General features: G+C 36.6%; 1 protein-coding gene across 1 annotated transcript in view; it reads left to right on the plus strand.

Annotated features, from left to right (window-relative positions):
- Nucleotides 1-22,886, plus strand: part of LOC150095881 (tyrosine kinase receptor Cad96Ca-like) — a 110,380-nt gene that overhangs the window by 81,494 nt on the left and 6,000 nt on the right. The window contains exons 5-7 of the mRNA XM_090409555.1: nt 3,376-3,486; nt 10,417-10,598; nt 14,880-15,008. Coding sequence (XP_090265681.1) covers nt 3,376-3,486; nt 10,417-10,598; nt 14,880-15,008 — 422 coding nt within the window. The remainder of the gene's footprint in view (nt 1-3,375; nt 3,487-10,416; nt 10,599-14,879; nt 15,009-22,886) is intronic.

Here is a 22,886-nt window from a genome sequence, read left to right on the forward strand (position 1 = left end):
CATTTAAAGCGTTAATAATAGTGCTCCTCATTGTTCTTACGACAATTCACCTTTCGCCCAAGTAAAAGTGTGCCGGTGCCAAATTTTCCTCCCCAAGAACACAAGGTCGTATCCGCTGCCTTGAGGAATGCAGTTCTACCACGAATTAACTGCGTTTATTTCTGTATAGCATAGTGTGTTAAGAATTTACTGATTTTCTATATATCAAAGAAGTGTTTGCTAATTTCTGTTTGTAATTTGAACTAAACGGAAAGGCATACAAAGTTGAATCAGACATTTTAACTCGTCTTATGCCACTTACAAAATATTATTAAATCGAAGCGCAGCACTTTTGTTGTTACGAGACGATATACTTGATGTTTGGCAAACACGAGATTATTCTATATCAATGAGAATAGAGCTTAGTAAAAAATTATTTTAATTTTTGACGATTTGGATTTTAAAACAAGTTCATGTCCAACAAGTACAGCTGGATGTTTTAATCCATATCTCATATCCAGTTCACTATTTTAACGCGATTGATCACCTGATTCTTCAGATCAGGAAAATGTTTAGTTCCTGCAGTCATTCCCATATTCTATGCATCGCATAATTTCTCCAACAAAGCGCGTAGAATGTTTCTTTATTATCAAGAGTTAATGAGAGTAGCAGTTAATGAGAGATCTCGCTCTGCAAAATCAGTCTGAAACTGCATGGATAAATTACGAGGGCGGGGGAAGAGTCTCGAAAGTTAATGTAAACACTTTGAACAAAATGATATTAAAGCAACTGATATAACCACAAGAAAGAACATACTAGTAGCAGAGTTATAAAGGAAACTTTTGTTCTTATATTCTCATGTTCTTTCTTGAACATATGAGATATCATATGTTCAAGAAAGCGATATAACTATGATAGCAGAGTCTGCGAATGTTTTTTTTAAAAGAATCCGCAGAAGATAAATGTTCATTGATTCAAGATTTGGAATTGGAGGTTAATAATGAAGATGCAGACACAGCCTTTGGAAGCTGTGATAGAAAAGCTCTCGAATGAAGACTTAGAGCACAGAAACAGACTGTTAATAGGGCATTTCGGTTGAAGAAATGGATCCCAACCAGGAAAGATTTAGCAAAGTGGACAGAATGATACAAGCTGCAATTGCTTGATACAGGAAAATTTGCTCGGAAAAGAAAAGGCAACTCATTAAGACAGTTGGACGTAATGCATAAATTTTTAAAGATGCGCATTCCTTCTGTCACCTTTCCACAATTTATGCATCTGGTGTGAACCACCCTCAAGATACTTGATTGCGTTTCCCGAATTTGAATACTTTACTGTTTGTTTACCCTCGCCTCTTCTGCCTCCTCCAGTGAATCAGGCAGTAAAAATAAAGCACCAGAGTTGAAGTCTTGTTCTTTGTGATTCCAGCTGATTATTATACTGTACACAGATGCACTATACGCTCATGTTTCATTATTTATTAATGTGCAGTACTGTACACATAACATAAAATTATTAATTCGCAGATTGGATTATTTCACTATAAAATTAGTAAACTCAATTAAAAATATAATAAAGTAGATCGACATATTTTGGTGAACGCAGTTAAGTAGTCAGAGCATTTGCCGCCTCTCTCAATACACACACCAAAAATACTACAAAAAGTCAAAATGACGTATAGGGAAATAAAAAAAAAAAAGAAACTGTTTATTTTTTATTTCCCTATACACGTTAATTTCAACATTCTAAAATGTTATTTCTTGCTTTTCTATTAACAAAATCGTCGATGACATTGGCGAAGTCTATTTCATAGAAATGTAGGTAATTCTTAATCAATTTTATTTAGAAAAACTCCTCTCACAACTAGCAACACTTACAGCAATTGTGCGGAAAATTCGCAGTAGTATTACAATATTTGGAAATGAGTTATCGAGACTATTTTAGAATTAACTGCAAAAGTTCAAAAAAATTTAAAATGCCGCCCGGGGCGGACTTCCCCCTCCGCCCTTCCCTAGCTACGCCTCTGGGTGAACGGCGATATTATAACCATGAAAGGATTTTAATTTTATGTTAATGATTTTTCTTAAGCCTTGAATAAGGGGGGGGGGAGAATAAATATTTGTACCGAACCCGACATTCCATTTGTGCGAAATGGATTTATGTAAATATGGCATTTCCTGATTAACTTCTTCAGAAAAAGAAAAAAAAATCTGTACTGATTTTGAAATTGTCTTCAGATTTTAATAAAATGAACAACCCCAATTCTCTGAGGTACACTCTTTTAAAATATCTATTGGAGCACTGCTGTATTTCACAGAAAAGTTGCACATAAGGCAATAGTTAAATAGTAAAAGCAGCCAGTGGCGCACTGAGGATTTAATCTTGAGCGGAGCCGAGTTGAACGGAAAAAAATATTTTTAGCGCTCGGTCCGCCCGAACATACGACTATTCCCACCTTATGTGACCGCTAATTCATAAGCAGTATAGAAATAGAAGACACAACACAACATGAAAAGATTTTTGGAAAATTTTCTGTTTTTTTTTCCTTTTTTTGGGGGGGGGTGCCAGGGCCCCTTGGTCCACCCTCTGGGTGCGCCACTTCGTTCTCCACTAGTCTGTGATAACGAGGCGAGTATTTTGGACCATTATTCGTTCATTATGCCCAGGGAGACATATGTTTTAGTTTTTCCTAAAGCTGCTGGGATCAAGAGTCTGTTCAGACTAGTTAACTTTTCAAAATCATTTTCCTTAATCCACATTACAGTAGCATTTGCATTATGATGTAGTGTTAAAGTGGACGAGTCTTTTCCTGCACACTAGTACAATATTGAAAGCATTGGATTATCCAGAAGAGTTGCGTACGTGGTGGCCTTCATCTTTCAAGTCGCACTACAACCAAGAGTCCAAGATCATTCTAGGAGAAATAATTCCCTAGTAGTATGTTAGCCTTATGCAAATAAAGTTTCATACTTATTTCAACATAACTGAATTTTATCTCTTTAAAAAGGTTATCTATTTTTCTGTAGTGGTTATTCACCAATGCCCCGAACCATCGTTCTTACACCAGTATATAGATTTTACCCTATATCTCTCTATAGGAGAATAAATATACCTTAATAGCTTTCATATATAATTCAGTAATGTTGCTAAATCAGTTTATTACATAAATGAGGTTAAGGAGTTAGAAGTAACTATTAAATTAACTTAAGGCATTTATTGTATGATTAAGTTATGAAACAATCCAAGTTAGATGAACAACCTACTATAATCTTAAATAGCATATATTGAACATATGAATTATAAAGTAATATTTATTTTGTTTCTTTCGTTAATTGAAAATTCCTTGGATAAAAATGTTCTCGCTTAACTGCCGATTTTGCATTTTGTTTTCCTCAGAGAATGCCAGTCTCAAAGACAAAGAAGATCTATTAAAGGAATTGCAAATTATGCAAATGTTAGGTCTACATCCCAATGTGGTTACACTTTTAGGTTGCTGTACTTTGCAAGGTAAGCATTATAAGAGAAATGTAGCTAAAATATTGTTTTCGCTGATTCTACTTGTGTTTAATGCCTTTCGTATATTTTCTTACTGCTGGCTTATATTTTGCTAAGTCATGATAAAATTGGGCATATTTAGTTAAAATATGCAGTAGTGATCCAATCTAATCCTGTGGCCTCCTCTTTAAGAGGGTTGCAGCTGATGAACAGTTCGCTTCCATGCCTCTTGCCCGTCCAATCTTTGATGTTGTCTTTCCATTGCAGCCGGGGTCTTCCTCTCCTTCCGTCTACCATCCCTTGCAATACTATTCTGGGAAGCTCTCCAGAAGAATCCCTCATCAAATGTCCTGCAAACACTATTTTTCTTCTTCAGATACTAGCCATACAGTCTCTTTTCATTTTGGATCTTTTAAGAACCTCTTCGTTGCTCACTTTTTCAGCCCAGCTGATGATACGATCCATTTTTCTCAAGCACCACATTTCAAATACATTCAGTTGGTCACTCATCTCCTTATTGATCGTTCAGGACTCGCATCCATATGTCCCCATGCTCCAGATCATTGTCTTGAGGATTCTTACTTTCAACTGTTTGTTCAGATTTCTATTTCCTAATATGTGGTAGATTTGGAAAAATGCTGCTTTTTGCTTTTTTATTTCTGTTCTTAATTTCATAATTAGATCTATTGTCTTGTTATTCAACTCCCAAGGTATTTAAAACGTTTTACATTTTCTATTCTTTGTCCGTTCAAAGTGATTTCCATCCCATCATTTCCTTTCCTTGAAATCTTCATCACTTTTGTCTTCTGAATGTTTATTTTCATTTTATATCTCTCATTTCCAACCCTGTTCAGTCTGTTCAAAATTCTTTGCAAGCCTTCCTCTGTTTCGCTCATAAGTACAATATTATCTGCATATCTCATTATTTATTAAAGATTTTCCAAGGCCTCCCTCGTCATCCATTCATTATAGACATTAAAAAGGAGTGAGGACATCCCACACCCTTTCTTATGGGGATCCATTCAGTATCCTCTCCTTCAAATCCAGTGGCGGCGCATACATAAGCACTGCGACACTGCAGCTCCCAAGGAAAAAATGAAAAAATTAAATTTTTGTTTGTGTTTATAAATAATAATGCTTACAACATTATATAAATGCAATACATATACAGTAAATGTTAAAGGTTACAGCTTGTTTTGACATTGATTGAATAGTTAATAATTGGAATTGTTCGATTAACGCTTTAGATTACGAAACAAATGCACTGCGATCTAACGCCGATATTCGTTTGCTCTTGTCATTCCACGTTACGTCATTCCCAACTGTAACTGCTCAAACGGCAGTGTATTTTTAGTATGGTTACTCGCTTTATTTCTGTGAGATATTATTATTATTTTACACCTCCAGGGAGTCTAAAGACTCATCGAGGGAGAGTGTGCCAACGGCATTGGCACGTGTTCGTGGTTTCTTATTCCCAAGACTACAGGAATCCATCGTTCCTGTAGTCTTGGGAATAGGAATAAAAATAATCTTACGAAGTCTTTAGGTATTCTATCCTCCTCCTCCTCCTCCAGACTTCTACTAAAGATGATGGATAGAAGTTTTATTCCTTCCTTTCCCAATGCCTTCCGTAACATTTCTTGAATATCATCCACTCCTGGAACTTTCCAATCCTTTATTCTTTCAATAGATGCGTCAGTTTCCCATTCCTTAATCTCTGGGGTATCATCATTTTCTATCTGATCACATTCCAGATTATCTTTATCTCCATAAAGTTCTGTAACATATTTCTTCCATGTTATCATTTTTTTCACTAAAATCTTTCCTCTTTCATCCTTCAAGCACTGCTTTTTATCCTTCTCTTCTTTCCTGAAATCAAGTTCAAGCCTTCATAGACCTTTCTCATATCCTTTGCTGTATCATTTTCCTCCATTTCCTTGCAGACCTGATTGAGCCAGTCTTCGTTTGCCTTTTTAGCCAGAATTTTTACTTGTTTATTGATCTCTTTATATCTGACTTGGGCTTCATCGCTATTCTTCTTCTTCCATTTTCTCTATTACCTTCTCAGTAATCCAGGGCTTCCTACCTTTCCTCTCTGCCTCATCCAGAAGACCTTTATCAGTAGTGATAAAATGAATAATAGTTAAGTAATACAGAGTATCCTAATTTTTACATTGTCCGACGCAAATCATTTGGAATATTTAAGAATTCAAATTACTCCAATCGTAAGAAGCGGTTACAAGAAAATATTTTTTTTATGAAAATGATTGGTTCGTTCTTCCATCACGACCTCGTGTTTTCCTTGTATTACTGCATGAAATAGCCTAAAGTTTTATGGTAGATTTTTCAAAACACCTGCAGGTTAAGAATCCGAATATCTGGGAATAATAATAATAATAATAAAAAAGCTAATCATGTGTCAAATTTTGGTTAACTCGGGAACTGGTTGAAAAAAAGGCCCTTAAAAAGTGACCCTATTCTATATAACAACCTTTCTTCTGGAAATTTTACTTTCAAGGAATCAAAAAAAAAAAAAAAAAGGCCCACGCCTGTTGGTTCCCTCATAGGGAATAGGTGAGGGCATTTTAGCCCTATCTAACTTTTTGGAGACTGAGTGGGCATTTCAATCTCCACTGGTAGCCAATCAAAGATAGCTGGCCCATGTCTAATTAATCGGCATGCAGTGAGGCAACCCGAGTATTAAGAATTTAATATAAAATTTTTTCAGCCTTTTTAATATACAACAATGAGTTTGATTTAGTATTATATCTGAATAAGGTTAGATTAGAGTATTTTGGTGTATGCAACATTGGAGGGACTCTTCAAGAGTTCAGAAAGTTAAGGTTTGTAGAACATTTTGCTAAAGTGGAAAATGCTGTGTTGAATAAAGAAGTTATTGACTTGCTTTATAATGATAATACTAAATCCAAAAACACTGTGTGCAAGCTTTAGTACAAAGGTGAATATCTAAATTGATACAGAGATTGTGTTGAAAACGAGCATATATATAGAAGGAGAATGAATGCAGAATTTGACAAATTTGTTTTAAAAAAAGGGTGTAGGTTACAGGTAGATAAAGGAGTTTTTTTCGTTTGCGGCAACTGGAAAACGAACGAAAATTCATATTTGAAAGTATTATCTGCCTTTTCTGTTCTTGCATTAAAATCTTGAGGTAGTTTCCTAGAGGTTAAGATTTATCTTCGTTTATTGAAAAAAAAAAAAAAATGAAATAAAATAAATCGATAACGACATAAGGAAGAACGAGAAAAATATAAAAAATGAATCAGACAAAAAAAAAAGTATATTTAATTAAGTATAATAGAAGTCCGAGTGGCTATGCGCTTCGCAACTATATGCCTGGGAAAGGAGTGTCCTGGGTTCGATTCCCGTCGTCAACTTTAGGAGCTTAAGGATCTTTCTCAGACATAACCAAGTTAGCCGGTCTTGGATGTGGACTGCTGGGTTTTTTATCCCGTTTATATGGGGTTTTTTCCTCCCGCAAGCATGCAAACCGGCCCCATGAACACACGCAGTTACAGATATAGGACACACTGGGAGGCATAGGGCTAGCCACCTTATCCTCGGGACGGGTACGGCTCAGAAGAGCTAAAGATAGCTTCGTAATAGGCCAATAGTACCTGAAGCGAAGAAGTATAATAGAAATATGTAAAAAATTTCTAAACGCAATAAAACCTAATAGGATGCAACAAGGGCGAACAAATCAATTTACTGGGTGAAATAAATATAAACCGCTTCAGAATATGGGGAAGTTGTAGCCTTGCAAGAGGATCTGAATGTGTGGGGATATCAGTTTGCGACATTAAAGTGTAAAGTTTTAAAATTTGACAAGCAAAGATGGGGACGTAGAGGATTAGCGGGGATATTTGGGGGGGGGGGAGGGCTGTGGTGGATAGACTAGAAATTTCGTTGACAAGTTTGCTAAAATTGTGAGGACGACATAGCCGATTATGGGAATGATGTGGCGAATACTGACATGCAGAAGTAAGGGTATTTTGATTCCATTTTACACGACTTTGAGCATGCCGCATATGGATTGCTATGCACAGATTTGGTCCCAAGGTTTTCAAATGGATGATGAGGTTTTCAAATGGATGATGGTTTCTGTTCTCTGGAATATAAGGACGGATTGAGAGAATGCAGAGGGAAGAGGATAGACATGATTGAGACGTATAAGTTGGTAAGGTAATTGCCAGATTATTATGGATGAATTTTTTCATAGAATATCAGACTGGGGCAGAATGAGAGCCCTTCCATTAAAATTACATAAGGTAAGGAGTAGATTTTTTGCATGGCGAGTGGTGGGTAATTGGAATGCACTGCCTGCGTGTGGTGAGTGCAGGGACATAAGTTGAGGTACGATGAACTGTGCATGTGAGTGTGAGACCTCCCACGATGAGTCTCTTGACTCCATGGGTCTGCTGATGATGATAATGATTTATGTTAGGGAGCTGTAAACTTGAAAGATAATGTAGGGACAGTACTGTGATGTGTTTTTATTACTATATCCTCTTTTTTTTTTTTTTTTTTTTTTTTTTTTTTTAAGTTAAGAATTGTCACTTGTTCTACTCAGGGGATATTATTATATTCAACTCAACTCCATGCGCAGCCATTTTTGTGATTGTGGATTTAAAAGTTTCGTTAGTCTCTTTTATGAAGAATACTGGGAATAGGCATATATCAGTCGCAGCGATGTTCGCATATGGGGAGGGGGGGTCTAGAGATCTAATCGTAGATGGCGTTGCAATTTGGTTGACAGGGAATGTCATAAATAACACTGTAGAATTTCGTGGATTGCTTTGTCTATAATTTTTAGGTGATTTGGTAATTTTGAATGACTAATGAAGACCTCATAATCAGAATACTTAGCTATGTTTTATAGCTTATGTATAGAAATTTATTATGAGAATATTTATTGATTTTAACTCGAGGGGTAGCAGCTCTTTTTTCGCAGTCAAGTTGGGGGTACCTCGGTTTAAGAAAATCTGCTTTTATTCACTCGCCCGATGCCGAAAGCATTTTTAAATGAACTGGGAGAGTCCAATAGATTTTTTTTTTTTCCATAGTAGGAATGGTATGAATCAAATTGTAGGCAATCCCTACATTAGTTTATAATAACTTTTCGTATTGATATTATTCCTGGTGTTTTGAGTATCAGGTGCATAATGTTTATGGAGTTTTTATTCGTACTGAGTAGTGAAATGCAATCTATCATTAGAATTATTAAGGGATATTATTACATCTGAAATAGTATTTTCCTCCAATACACGAACATTGCCAACGTAACAGCCATAAAAAGAATTACTGCAGGGGAGTTGGGAGTAATAATTTGGATTCCCTATGGACCAGAAATAACTCGGCGAACTGATCACTTTTGCAAACAACTTCGATTCCAGTTAGCAGGGTGATGAATTGCATCTAATACATAAAGGCATTCACAAATATGTATGCCCAGGATGAGATTGCAACCCAGAGACAAGATCAGAGACATATATATTATTGTCTAAAACATTGAGTTGTGCAGTGGGAGGGAAAACCTATTTGCCTGTACCAAAGATTGATAAACTTTAGAATGGGCTGTAGAAATATTATACGTTCCTTTAGTTGATGACCAGAATTGAATCGAACCTATAATGGTCTTTTTGGAGTGACCTTGAATTATGAATGAAAAGGGCTCTACATAGCCACTGTTTATCACCTGCAGGTGCTCAGAAGCATAAGAGGCTTCATTTTAGAGAGAACAATCTGGCATGTTGAAATTGGTGTACATAAATTAAAAATCAGTTATATTTAATGATACCAATACATGGCATAACAACACTGCAAAATCTGAAATATTTGGAAAGAGGAAATCAAGTGCTTAGATTGCCCAACAAGTAACACACCGTGATCTAAGTTATGAGGGAGATGGACATTATTGAAGCAGCCAGCCTACTGCCACAACAGAATGCAACTTTGAGATGTCACATATATTGTTAGTGAATACCAAAGTGGAAAACTTTTGTTTTTGAGATTATACTGTATAACCAAAAGAAAGTGCAACTATCGACTCTTCATTAAATTCTTGTATGTTTCTGCCAAGTTACCAATCGCAGTTGGGCTGACCTTCATTTTTTCAATCCTAGTGAGAATCCTCTGAGTCTGTTTCCCACTGGATGAGACCTCAAGGTTCAAAACTAGTCTGGGTAGTGGCCTTCCCACTAATGCATAGTATTGTTCTTTTACATCAATTGCCTTAGTATCCCATAATGCAAAGTCATCAGCCTCTACTTACAAGTAACTAGCCTAAGCGTGAAGATATATCGTGCACTTACATTCTTGTTTCATCCTTTAAGCAAGTGTAATTTCTTGGCAAGTTGAATTTAAAGAAAATAGTGCCTCCGTAGCGCAATTGGAAGAACGACGGTACATTGCGCCCTTCAATTGGAATAGTCCTAAGTTCGATTCTCGTCGCGACGGGAGGAATCTTTATCTGGTCGATTTCAGTCAAATGTGAGTTAGCCGATCTCATACGGCGGTAGCAGGGTTTTTCATCCCGCATACATACAAATCGGCCCTTCAGAACACACGCAATTTACAGACAAAAATTACTAGTTGTGTTGGAGGCGGGCGGTAGATGGCGTTGATTCGTAGTAGAGGTAAGGTGTAGAGACAGTTGTAGATGCCCTCCCGCGATGAGTCTTCGGACTCCTTGGAGGTATCAGGAATAATAATAATGGATTCACGTAATCTCTTTGATGAAACTAAAGTTGAAGCCTCATTTCTGTACCAAATGTAGTACGTTATTAAACTCTCCTCTCTCAAAGACGGCATTCATTATTTTAACACATTAGAAATTATATTTTCAAGCGAGTCACTTTTGCTTCATCTCTGCTATTACACTTAATTAAAAATGCAAACTCACTAAGTTATTGTTTATTTCAGAACCTTATTATGTCATTCTGGAATATGTAGTTAAAGGAAAATTATTGACTTACCTCAGAGATCACCGTTTTCACCGGAAATACTACAATCATGCCCAAAGCATGCTCACTCTTTCTTCTAGAGATCTGACATTGTTTGCTTACCATGCAGCTACGGGTATGGAATATATCAGCAGCAAAGGGGTAAGTTGATAGTTATGCCTTTGCCTATATATATATATATATATATATATATATATATATATATATATTCAGTTTTGATTAGCAAACGTATGATTTATAAGCTAGTGACTAAAATAATAAAAAAAAATAAAGCATACACTGAAACATGCTTATTTAATTTTGCATGTGTGTGTAAATCACTTTCAGACATGAAGTCACAGTGCCTATAGTAAATAAATGTCATGTGGGCTTGGATCAAGAGTAAACTAATATACTGATATTCTTAAAGAGCTGGAGGTTGTGTAGTTCTTGGGAATGGGGGGTAATAGGTTTGAGTCTGCAGTTCAACTGCACAAGGATTTGTGGGTAGCTGCTACTCGTGTTTCTATAGGTTTAGCAGAAATAAGAGGGATAATGGATGCAGTTCCATGGTCATGCAAAAACTCTGAGCGTAATAGAGGGTCATCAATTAACTTTAACACTTCCGGATTGCATTAAGAATTTTTAGAGAAATCTTAGGTGCACCACTCCAAACGTGAGTGGGATTTCAAGGTTAGATGCAGAGTAAGTAACTGGCAAGAGTGTCCCGAGTGAAAAGTATACAAAGTTTCTTGGAAGCTGAAGCTACTGTAAAAGTGATGTGATTATGCCAGGAACAACGAGGAGTAAGAGTCAGTCTAAGAAGAATGATCTTATCTTGTTTATTAAGTTGAGCATTATCAGAAATGAACTAAGTTCTTTTTGGACAAGAAAATAGTAAACACTGTGTTTTGGAAGCATTTAAGATGATCAGGTTGTTGTCCCATTTCTGGATATGTGAAGATCAGTGTTTAAGATACTTATTATAGATGATGTTGAGGCTTGATGTCTGAGCACTTTCAAGGTTTATCACATGAATGGAGAGTGCTTTCAACAAAACTGTGAATAGGGTTTCAGGTCAGCATGAGCAGATCATTTATATATATAAGATAGGAAAAAGGGTTAGTGAAATAACAGTCCTGAGGAACACCTGCATTAACTGGAAAATCTGAAGAAAGAAAACTGGCAAAGGAAAGATGGGAAACATAAGATGGCAGTTTGCTGAGAAGTCCACAATGCCAGAATAGTCAAATGATTCTTCATTGCATCTTCAGGTTTCTCCAGACTTTTCCATGGCATTTGCTCAGAGGTGAGTAATGTAGAGCAGAGATCTCCTGTGGATCTAGATTGACGAAATCCATACACTTTGTGCATTATGGAACATAAGGTTGAGATTCGTTTCTTCCAGATAGATCTCAGCCATCAATTCAGCTCTGCCAGGTTATATAAGCCTTCCCCTTTTTCTTCTGGGATCCATGTCAAAGCCACACTCAAAATCTCTCTATCCATTCTCAGCATGTGCCCTTTTTTTTTTTTTCCTCCCCCCCCCCCCCCACTCAGTAAGCTCATAAGGCAGTGTGTGTTATATATAGGACCAAAATATTTTATGCAGACTGAATTTAGCTTCTGTTTTTGGGTTGTTTCCATTTCTCTGATCCACGTAAAATGGCCTAAATATTGCTATTGAAGCTCTTTTTCGTTTTGTTATGATATTTAGATGATTTCCATATTTATTATGTAATTTACTGAAAGAAGTACAGTATTACCTTTTGTTAGTGTTTCACATTATATCCCTGTCAATTCAACTTTAAAGATCTATATTCGCAACTTCTTCTACTGGATGTCATAAAGAAATTAAAATCAATTAAGAGGGTTGGTGACTTTTGTCTGTCATTTGCTTTAAGACCAACCATTTCAGAAGTCTTCTGATTTTTTTTTATAGCATTGTATTTTGATGATATCAAGACTGTTATGTGCATAATCTAGTAATTCTTACCCCTGTAACTTTTCTAATAATCCAATCAATGACTTTGTTAAATACAAAACCCTCTAACACCAGACCTTATCACAAAACTTATTACATAACACCACTTTTAAATATGTGAAAATAATCAGAGAAATGTATGTCAGGAATCCATGTTTCTCTATCAATACTATCAAATGCTTTAGCAAAATCTTGCAGATATAGTCTTAAGACTATATCATGGGAGACCCAAACTATCAACACAACGTTTATCATCCCTCTCCTTGAAACCAGTACCAAACGACTCAGCTGACTCAGGCAACCCATTCCATTCATTCAACACTCTCCAAGCATTGTTAACAACACTCTTACCCAACTTCCGGGGGGGGGGGGGTGATCACTTGTTCAGTCTCTTCTAGCCAAGTGCTGAAATATTTCCCCTGCATCAACCCTATGAAAGTCCTTCAAGTGTCAGAAGTTTTTTTCCCACTTGGTTAGACTATAATAAATTTAGTTTAATCCTTTATCCAAGTGTAAACAAACAAAGTTTGCATCTGAGGCAACTCGTGGTAAAGGTGGACCAAGCTCTCATCACTACTTGTCTTAGTATCTCCCATAATGCAAAGCACGTCTCCTTGCATACATGTATAATGCTATGCATTAAGGGAAGGGCCACTACCCAGACCAGTTTCGACCTTTATTGAGGGTCGTGTCAGTGGGAGCAATGGAGAAGTCATATTTACCTCCTACAATTGATAATTTACTACCGCTTGGAGCTTCCTTTATGCAATGGAATTATTTTCCTTTTTTCCATCCCCTTGGGACCAATCAAGAACTGAGACTTATATTAAATTAAACAGTGCAGTCAAAGGCACTATCAATTCTTCCCAGCATCTTCTTGTAATACTTGGTATATCAGCTCATCTAATTTCATAATTATATTCACATCAATGTTCTGTAATATCCTATGTCTAACCTCCACATCAGCCCTTGCCTTTCTTATTACTGCAATATCTTCATCTGCATGCTATATATCCTTTCAAAATGATCACTTGTAATTCAATTATCTCAGTCTCCTTCAGTTACCTCCCTACCTTTTTAGCTTCTCCCATCAAATGTTGTATTGTGGTTGTCTTGGTTACAGATAAATCCTGATCCATTTCCCCCTGGTACCTTCCATCACATACTACCTCGCAATTCTTTTTCATAAAAGTATTTTCATGCATACATGTAAATACTTTTATTAAATAAAGAATATGATGGAAGGTACCAGGGGGAAATGGATCAGGATTTATCTGTAACCAAGACAACCACAATACAACATTTGATGGGAGAAGCTAAAAAGGTAAGAACTTAGGTCAACCTATTTGCAAATAATGACATGCATTTTATTTTTGCATTAAGCAATGTTTAATCGAACTGGTGTGTATGTGTAATATTAGTCATGAGCATGGTCTAATGAAAATCCTCTTATACAAGTTTACTGAATTTTCATGTTTGGTTTTCAGTAAATGTGTGTGTGGAGGGAGGAGATTAAACGTTAATGGGACTGTACATGTTCAGTGAGCATCTTTAATTAGGAAACACATCTTCAGTGCTGCACTGCATCAGATGATCCATAGCCACCTAGATCTCCTTACCTTAACCTTTTAAACAATTATGTGTACAGGTCTGCAGAAAAATATTATCACTATATTACAATACAATATCACAGAAATGTGTATCCCAGTAGAAAACAGATATGAAAACATTTCAAGCAACCTAAGAGCTTGATTGATATTCGTTGTTTCTAAAATAACAACTTGCTTATGTAATATGGTATTAAAACATTTCAGTGTCTAACATAACTATATTATCTTGGTTGTTTTTTTCTTACAACTATACTGTGTGTTGATATACTTTGATTTTGTACAAAAAAAAGGGGGGGGGGCCTCAACCCTAGGGTTAGCAGCTTCTTCTGGAGGTAGACTATTTATCAGTGTAATATAGGGATCTCCTAAATTGGAGTTAAAGTTTATAAAAAGTACAAGTCTATTGTAGGTTTAGTACTATAAGTGGGATAAGATTAAATTATCTAGTTCAAACCTATAATAAGCAGGATGGTGATTTCAGCACTGTTCATTAAAATGCATCTATTACCACCCGAACGCATTCCTGCCCATAATGAAATTTAAACCCTTGGCCAATTATGTCAGCATGCTAATCAATGTTTAACAAAAAAAAAAAAAAAAAATCAATACCATGACAAAATTTGTCAGAATTACAATGTTGTACACTAAAATGATTGATAAATTTATCAATTTATCTGACTTTCAGTTAACTAACCAGTAAATTGAATTAATGCTGTGGTCAGATGACAGTAATGAGAGGTTTGACCCCTCCTAAAATTCTGAATTATTTTTTTATCTGATTATTTTATCGGCCACTTATACATGTATATCTAGATTTAAGAAGGTAATTCTTCCTTATATTTTATGCAGATATTGCATAGAGATCTGGCAGCTCGCAATGTGTTGGTAGATCACAACAATGTATGCAAAGTAGCTGACTTTGGTCTATCACGTAGTATGAAGGATGCAGACTGTCAGGTATATGAACAAAAAACAAAGGTAAGGTTTTGTTTTCATTAACTAACACATTTGCTAAATATCACTACAGAATTCTGATTCATCATTTTCATTTTTGAATATGCTTCTAATATTTGATTGATGATAACAATGTTACATTGCTATCATCAGGGATCACAGAAAAAAATATGTACATGCAGGCACTAACACTAGCCAAATGAGGGCAACAGAAGTCAAGCCTAGTCGGCTAAATTGGGTAGTCTTGGCCATTGATCTTAGAATGTATTCTTTCCACATTTGTTTGAGGTTTGTGAAGTTTTTTAGGGGCTGAGGCAGATATCTGAGGAAGAGTTTTTCATATTATATATATTTGCTGCAGTGTAATAGAGTGGTCTTCTTCCAGCATATCCTGCAGTGAGTGTCCAAAGTATGGGCAGCAAGTGCTGAGTGGCTGTTGGATGTAATCCTTGTATTCAGCTGTTTTGATATGGGCTGTCCTGCCTGTTTGCAACTGCAAGGGACGCAGCAGATCAGAGATGCTAACTTTGTGGTCTGAAAGTGGTTGTAAGATCATATTTCCTTAGGATTTTTGTCAATTTTTCAGATGTGCCCCAGGTATATGGAATGCTGATAGATTTTGAGTAATCTCTGCTCTGAAGCAGGGGTTGCAGTTATATAGGGTTTCATATTTTTTGGGGATTGTAGTCATTAGATAAGAAAATGTTGAGGATATGGTCAAATTTAGTGGTTAGGGCACTGTTATCAGAAGTGATTAATTTTGCTGTTTTTTTATATATATATATATATATATATATATATATATATATATAGGGTTTTGATAATCTCATACTGCTGGGAAGGGGGGGAGGGTGACTGCTGATGAATGTGTAGGTTTCCTGTAAACTCAGAATGCCAAGGATCCTTAAATCCATAAGCCTTTCTACAAGAAACCCTCACTTTAGGACAGTAAGAAATAATTTCATATATTGGTTACCATCAACCCTTTTTTTTGTTCTAATTTATCTGTGAAAGTTCTAGTTTTGATGTAGTAGATCTTTAGTGAAAAAAGTTCAGGCGGTAGTGTTAATGGATGACCAAATTAGGTTTTGACTTCAGCATATATGTACTGCAACGCATCTTCTCCCTTTATATATACTCCAAATGATGACCTCAATGTGATTTATTGTTGGTTTAATAAAATGAATGCAATTACCCTATAACTCTGAAAGAAAGGAAACTTTAAACATCAGAGTGGAGTCATAGTGTTGGATCCTACTTCGTCTCAATCTATACTTTGGATCCGGCATTTAGTTATTACAATGTTCTTAACCTAAAAAATAGTTGCTAGTTGATTCCTAATACAAATATAGAGAAAATTTATATTTATAGACTGCACCACTCTATATCTGAATTAGTTCAAGAATTGAAGATAAATCAATCCTCAACGATTTCTCTTTAATATATATACTGGCCGAGTATATTTAACTAACTTAATTCACCCGCTTTGGTTCGAATATTTTATGACTGGTGCAGTAAAAGAGATTCAGGCAAAATACAACTTTTGATTAACAAAAACAAACATTTAATTTTATAATCACAAATTATACACTTAAGATCAAAATACTAAACAAGTTGTTATTATAAACACATCAGCCTTTCTGATAATAAAGTCATGCAAACTCAGACAATGGTAATTCTGTTATCTGTAATATAGCTTCTCACAGTTCCTTTTAGCTATTTAATAAAGTTCCTTAATGATCATTCACATCAATATCTCATAGTTCTTTAAGTTTTAAATACAATAAAAATTGCAGTAATACCTCTTCACAAGCAAACATTTATAAATTTCTGCAATAGTTAGTGTTAGTATAAGGAAATTCTAGGATGAAACTCTCACACTTCTGTGTGTTGGAATAATCTTACCGATAATCTTTTTTCTTCACCTACGTAAACAGTATATGGCACTCATTAAAATAATTCTTCTAAGCAATAACTGGATTAATCGTGGGTCACTATACACATAAACAAACGTTCTTGCATGAAATACTACTGATCACTTATGAATTAAGGCAATACACAATAATTCCTTAACTTGAGGTTTTATATGCACAGCTGTTCATTCTTCCTGCATTCAGTTAATTCTTAACTTCAATTTTACAGCCTCTACTATTCCCTAGTTACTCGATGCTTTATTTCAAGATTCTGTGTTCTTGTCAGGTCGGCCCTGAAATTATATCTCAATTCAAGTATCGCTAGGCTAATTAATAGTCTCTCAGCTGTTTTCCGTAGCTATAATTGTTATTCTGCAACTTATTAGCTAACTGCTTCTCGACTAGTAGACTTTATTAGATGCTTGAGTGACTTGCCGACTCACTATTATCGCACTGTGATTCCCGAATGCTCCGATTCCAACCTAATGCCAATCCTCTCCCTCTCTCAATTAATTAATAATTTCAGCGTTCATCGCTTATATATCTGTTCTTCCCGTGATTTCTTTCTAAAACTCTTTTCAATAAACCTTCTCCTCATGTGGTGTTCCAAAACGTGCAAGCTATCTAACATACGTTTCCATGACAACAAAAAACTATTACATAACGTTAAATTTGTACAAATAGGAATAAGTAGAGAATATTTACATTTCAAGTAATGCGCAGTTAAATTATCAAATTCTTATAATATTAAAGTCTTTTCATTATTAATACATATCTTGATTAAATATTAGACAAAATTAAGGTAGTTATATGAATATTAATTTGTAAAATAAGTTGTTTACATTAAATAATATTTACAAGTCTAGCCTTTGTGATGGAAGATCATGTTGGATTCTGAAGCAAATAATTACTCCAATCTCTATATATTCAGAATCCAACAATAGCATCTTTCATCATAGGAAAATAATGCATTATTTGAACATTTCTGGATTGTATTTTTGTCTTGTCTAAGTTAAGAAGATTTAGTTGTTTCATATTGTCCCTTTCAAAATGATTCCTTTAGAACTTGATGTACTGTTTGTGCAAGTGTTTAACTACTACTTCTGCAGCTTGTCCCACTTAAGTGGGGTTGCTGTTAATGATGAGCCTCTTTCACATCCAAGTTCTTCATTCTAGTCCTCTTCTTTGGCTGCCCACATTTCCTCCTTATCACATGACCAAACCATCTCACCCTTGCCTCCTGTATTTTTGCTCCTAAGTTCATAACTTTCACTGTTCTCATCACATAGTCATCTCTCAGACGATCCTTTCTGGTCACCACATCCACCTAAGCATTCTCATCTCTGCTACCTCCAACCTACTGTTATTTTTCCTCAGGGCCACAGTTTCCATAGCATACGTCATAGCTGGCCTCACTACTGTCCTATAGATTTTGCCTTTCAGATTGATCGGTAGTCCAGCCATCTCTCTCCATCTTCTTCCACTGTTGAACCTAAGTGTCTAAAGTCACCTCGCCTTCCTGATGACATTCCCTTCCAGCTCCAGATCTGTCTCCTAGCTGCCGTCCACTTTGCAACACACATACTCTATCTTCCAGTACTTTCCTCCATCTTTCCAGTTTAGCTGCAACTTCTTCTCTTGAATCTGCATACAGCATTGTCCAAGGCACGTTTTCTCTCACTTCCTCCGTCACAATATTAAACAGAAACGGACTTAATGCTGACCCTTGATGCAAGCCAAGTGTTACTTGAAAACTTTGTCTTTCCCAGATGGGTCCGAACTCTTATCTTCACATTTCTGTACATCTCCTGCATCAACCTGACATATTTCTCCGGTACCTTCTTCACCCTCAGACTTCTTGCCTTGGCACTCTATCGTACACCAACACCAGATGTAGCTCCTGTTGTTTCTCTCGAAACTTTTCCATCATCTGCCAGGCATGAAGCCATATTGTTCCTTTGCAATCTCTACTTCCTTCCTCAATAACCCTGTCAAGGATTTTCATTGTGTGGAACATCAACTTTATTCCTCTGTAATTCTTAGTCTTGTGCATCCCCTTTACCTTTGTAGATGGGGACAAGAGTACTTTCCCTCCATTCCTCAGGTATATTTTTCAGTTGGCAAATTTTCATGAGCAGGTCAATTCCCTCTTCCTCCCCGTGGAATGCTGTCTGGGCCCACTGATTTTCCATTCTTCATTCTCTTCATGGCCTCCTTCACTTCCACTCTATTGATGTTCTGCACCATCCCCTCTGTGAGTTCTTGTAATTTCCTCATTCAAGTCTCTCAAAGTATATTCTCCATCTGTTTCTTATGTCCACATCCCTCCATAATATTCTTCGATCTGCCTCACATGTAAGATGTCCTTTGCTGCTTTATTTCTAATTGAGCAAACAGATCTTGATATGCCATGGCCTTCGACTGCACCACAACGCTCTTCGCTTCTTGTTCTCTCTGTCCTCTTCCACTTCTGTTTTGCCTTCCTCTTCGCTGTCACTGCTTCTTGTACATTATTATTCCACTACCAACCCTCAGGATTTCAAGTGTTATAACATTTTTTATAAGTTACAATTATCAAGTTCAAAATGATTTTTTTTTAAACTATTGTGATAAAGTATTCTTCAGCAGTGCAAACACTTTTTTTATGTGGGGGGAGGTGGTGAGTAAGAACACTTACCCACATTTAGAGAGTGTGTAGGGTGCAAAGCAGAATAAACATTGCCATGGTGGAGGAAAACCAATCCCTCTGATTATAGATGCCACAAAAAAACTGTTTATTCTCAAGAATCAATTTGTCATGTATAAATTTTAAATTTAGTAAACCAGTGAAATGTTCGAATTCTGATGTGTCTTATAAGAAAAACAGGTTTTAACATCGTAAATATTTCTGTGTAGCTCTGTCTAGTTTAAAACACTGATATATATATATATATATATATATATATATATATATATACACAATCTTTGGATGGAACAGAAACTGTAGAATTTAAGTTTCGTGGTCGGTGGGGTCCCATGTTAAAACTTCTCTGAATCAAATGACCAGCAGATTACCTACATCAGTATTTGTGTACAAATCAAAGTTTTAACCATGATTTGTATGTAAGTATAAATGTAATGTTTAGGATTTTATTTTTGTTTTAGACTTAGTGAAATGGTTATTTCCTTGACCTATTTCAGTTATAAAATCTAACTACTTTGTTTCATATGGTATATTTTGTCAGGATGATTTTCTTGCACAAAGAAAGCATTACTATTCCTTTCTTTCAAGGTTACACTGTGGTTAGAATTTATGGAGATAAAAAGCATGCATGTCAGAGAAATTCTTTTACTTAGAATTAATGACACTGACATTACAGTATCTTATATCAATGTCATCATCAGGAAAACATACATATGTACAAGACAAGATGCATGACACTACACAAAAAGCTAAATCTAACTGCTTTGTTAATTACTTATACTAACCTGATCTCCAGTGGAAAAAAAACACTTATGTATATAAAAAAAAAAAAAAAATTTTGATTCCTTTTTTTTTTTTCACCAGAAATCAGGCTAGCATTATTATTATACAGGCATCTCTATGGAGTTGAGTCAGGAGACCCAAGCTATCCCCCCAATCTCTTCTTGAACTCATTGACAGATTTGGGTAGCGTAATAATCAAACGGCTGAGCCATTTATTGAAGAGCCGACATTTAGTGAGATTACTCTTGCTATCCGCATGCTGAAAAATAATAAGGCTCCAGGAGTGGACTGCATACCAGCGGAGCTCCTGAAGAATGGTAGGGATGTCCTGCTGGAGCAGCTGTACTGGCTTATCTTGATGATCTGGTGAGAAGAACAGCTGCCGGATAAGTGGAAGGAGTCACTGATCACCCCAGTATATAAGAAAGGAGATAAGACTCAATGTGGCAACTATAGGGGATCCTACTGCTGTTGACTGGCTACCAGGTGCTGTCTAACATCATGGTAATGCACCTCACCCCATATGCAAGAGAGTACCTTGGTGACTACCAGATGGGTTTCAGGAGGAACCGTTCTACAATAAACCAACTCTTCACGCTGCGCCAAGTTTTTGAAAAGTGCTGGGAATATAACCTGGTAAGTTCATAATATTTTCATGGACTTTTCTAAAGCCTATGACTCAATGATACACCCAAAAATATGGCAGGTGTTAGAAGAGCTGGGAATTCCTCGAAAACTCTGAAAAATGGCACAGGTGTGCGTAGCTGGTTCGAGAGCAAGAGTGAAAGCAGAAAGTGACCTTTCAAGTACAGACCGGTTTGAAGCAAGTTAGGATTCTTGGCTAGGCTGGCGACCTGAATGTTATGGTGCATCAACGGGACGACGTGGTAGCATTGGTTACTGCTATTGAAGAAGTTGGTCTGAAAATAAATGCTGAGAAGACAAAATACCTTTTTATGCGTCACCATGCTGCTCAAGATCCTGAGGGAGCTGCACAGTTTAAGAGGGTGAAGGTGCTTGGGTTCTTTTGAGGCTGATGTCCAGAATCGGGTAAATGCTGCGAATGTGGCCTATTACCAGGTGCATTCCCCTTTCGCCTCGCGCTTGCTGTCTTGGACTACAAAGGTGGGACTATACAAGATTTTGATCAGGCCTGTTCTCCTCTATGGTGCTGAAGTGTGGACTCTTACGGCAAGACAAGCCGATCACCTGAGCATATTCGAGAACAAGATGCTATGATGTATCTATGGAGGGGTAATGGCAGACGGAGTCCGGAGGAGCTGCCATACATGCTTTATACAACTCAGCAGACGTCTTGATGGAGCTGCGAGCCCAGAGTCTTCAGTGGCTGGGGCACCTGTACTGTATGGGCCCCAAAAGGACTGTGAGACAAGCGTGGGAGGCCTGACACTGATCAGGGAGAGAGAGAAAGAGATGGGCGGATCAGGAGAAGGAAGACCTGCAGGCTGGAGACCAGAACGTGGCAGACAGTCACCGAGGACTGTGCCCAGTGGTGCTTGAGGCCAAAAGCCCCCCCCCCCCCCAGGCTGATAGTGCCTGGCTAATGTAATGTAATAATTAAGTAGATGCAGGGAACTTGCATAATGATTTAAATAAGCTGGCAGTATGGGAAAAGGATAATGGATATCAGTTCACTGGGAAAAAGTGTAAAGTTATGCATTTTAGAATTAAGATTACAAGTTGTGTACCACATTGTTGGAACTATATTTCAGGAGCTTGATGAGGCATGGAATAGGTGTTAGAAAGTTAAAGTTCAGAGGACTTATTGCTAAGTTGGATGGTAGCTCATAAAATAACTTGATAATTGACACATTAACACAGGGATAAAGAAGTTATTCCTCTTTATAAGGCATTAATACATCCATTTGGATTACTGTGTGCAGGTCTTGTTGCTTGGATTTCCTTGGAGATGAGAAAGTGGTAGAAAAGTGACTAAGTTGGCTCGTGGTGTAAGGAATGCTCCTACATTGGTAGATTGAAAGTTTGTGATTTGCAGAACTTCGTTCATAGGTGAGAAGAGTGGATATGGTATTTAAGTTACTAAAAGTTTTATAGGATTGATGCAAGGGAAATGTATCAGCAGTTGGCTAGTGGTAAAAGAACAAGAGGTCAACAAGGGTGTGAGAACCAGATTTTTTGCTTGGAAAGTGCTTCATTTGCATCATCAGCAAACAACTGAATATCTCTCTTCAAATAATTTATCATTTATGAGCCAATTAAATAATAGTGGTTGAAGCATAGAGCCTTACAGCACACCACTGGTCACCTGCTTCATCTTGGACTCTGCTCCTTCATACACTACTTTTCATCTATCCATGAACCACTCTTGTGTCTGCATCATGTATTGCATGGGGTATCCTGTCAAATGCCTTAGCAAAATCCAGTAGTATCACTGTGTAGCTATTCCCCTTGTCCAAACTTCGCTGTCACTATTATAAAAAGTTAGTAATTTATTAAGGCAAGACTGATCTTTAACCTATGTTGCCCCTCAGAGTATCACAT

Source organism: Typopeltis vanoorti, chromosome 19 (genome assembly GCF_054136105.1).
Source record: "Typopeltis vanoorti isolate ZY-2024b chromosome 19, IOZ_Tvanoo_1.0, whole genome shotgun sequence".
Lineage (NCBI taxonomy): Eukaryota > Metazoa > Arthropoda > Arachnida > Uropygi > Thelyphonidae > Typopeltis > Typopeltis vanoorti.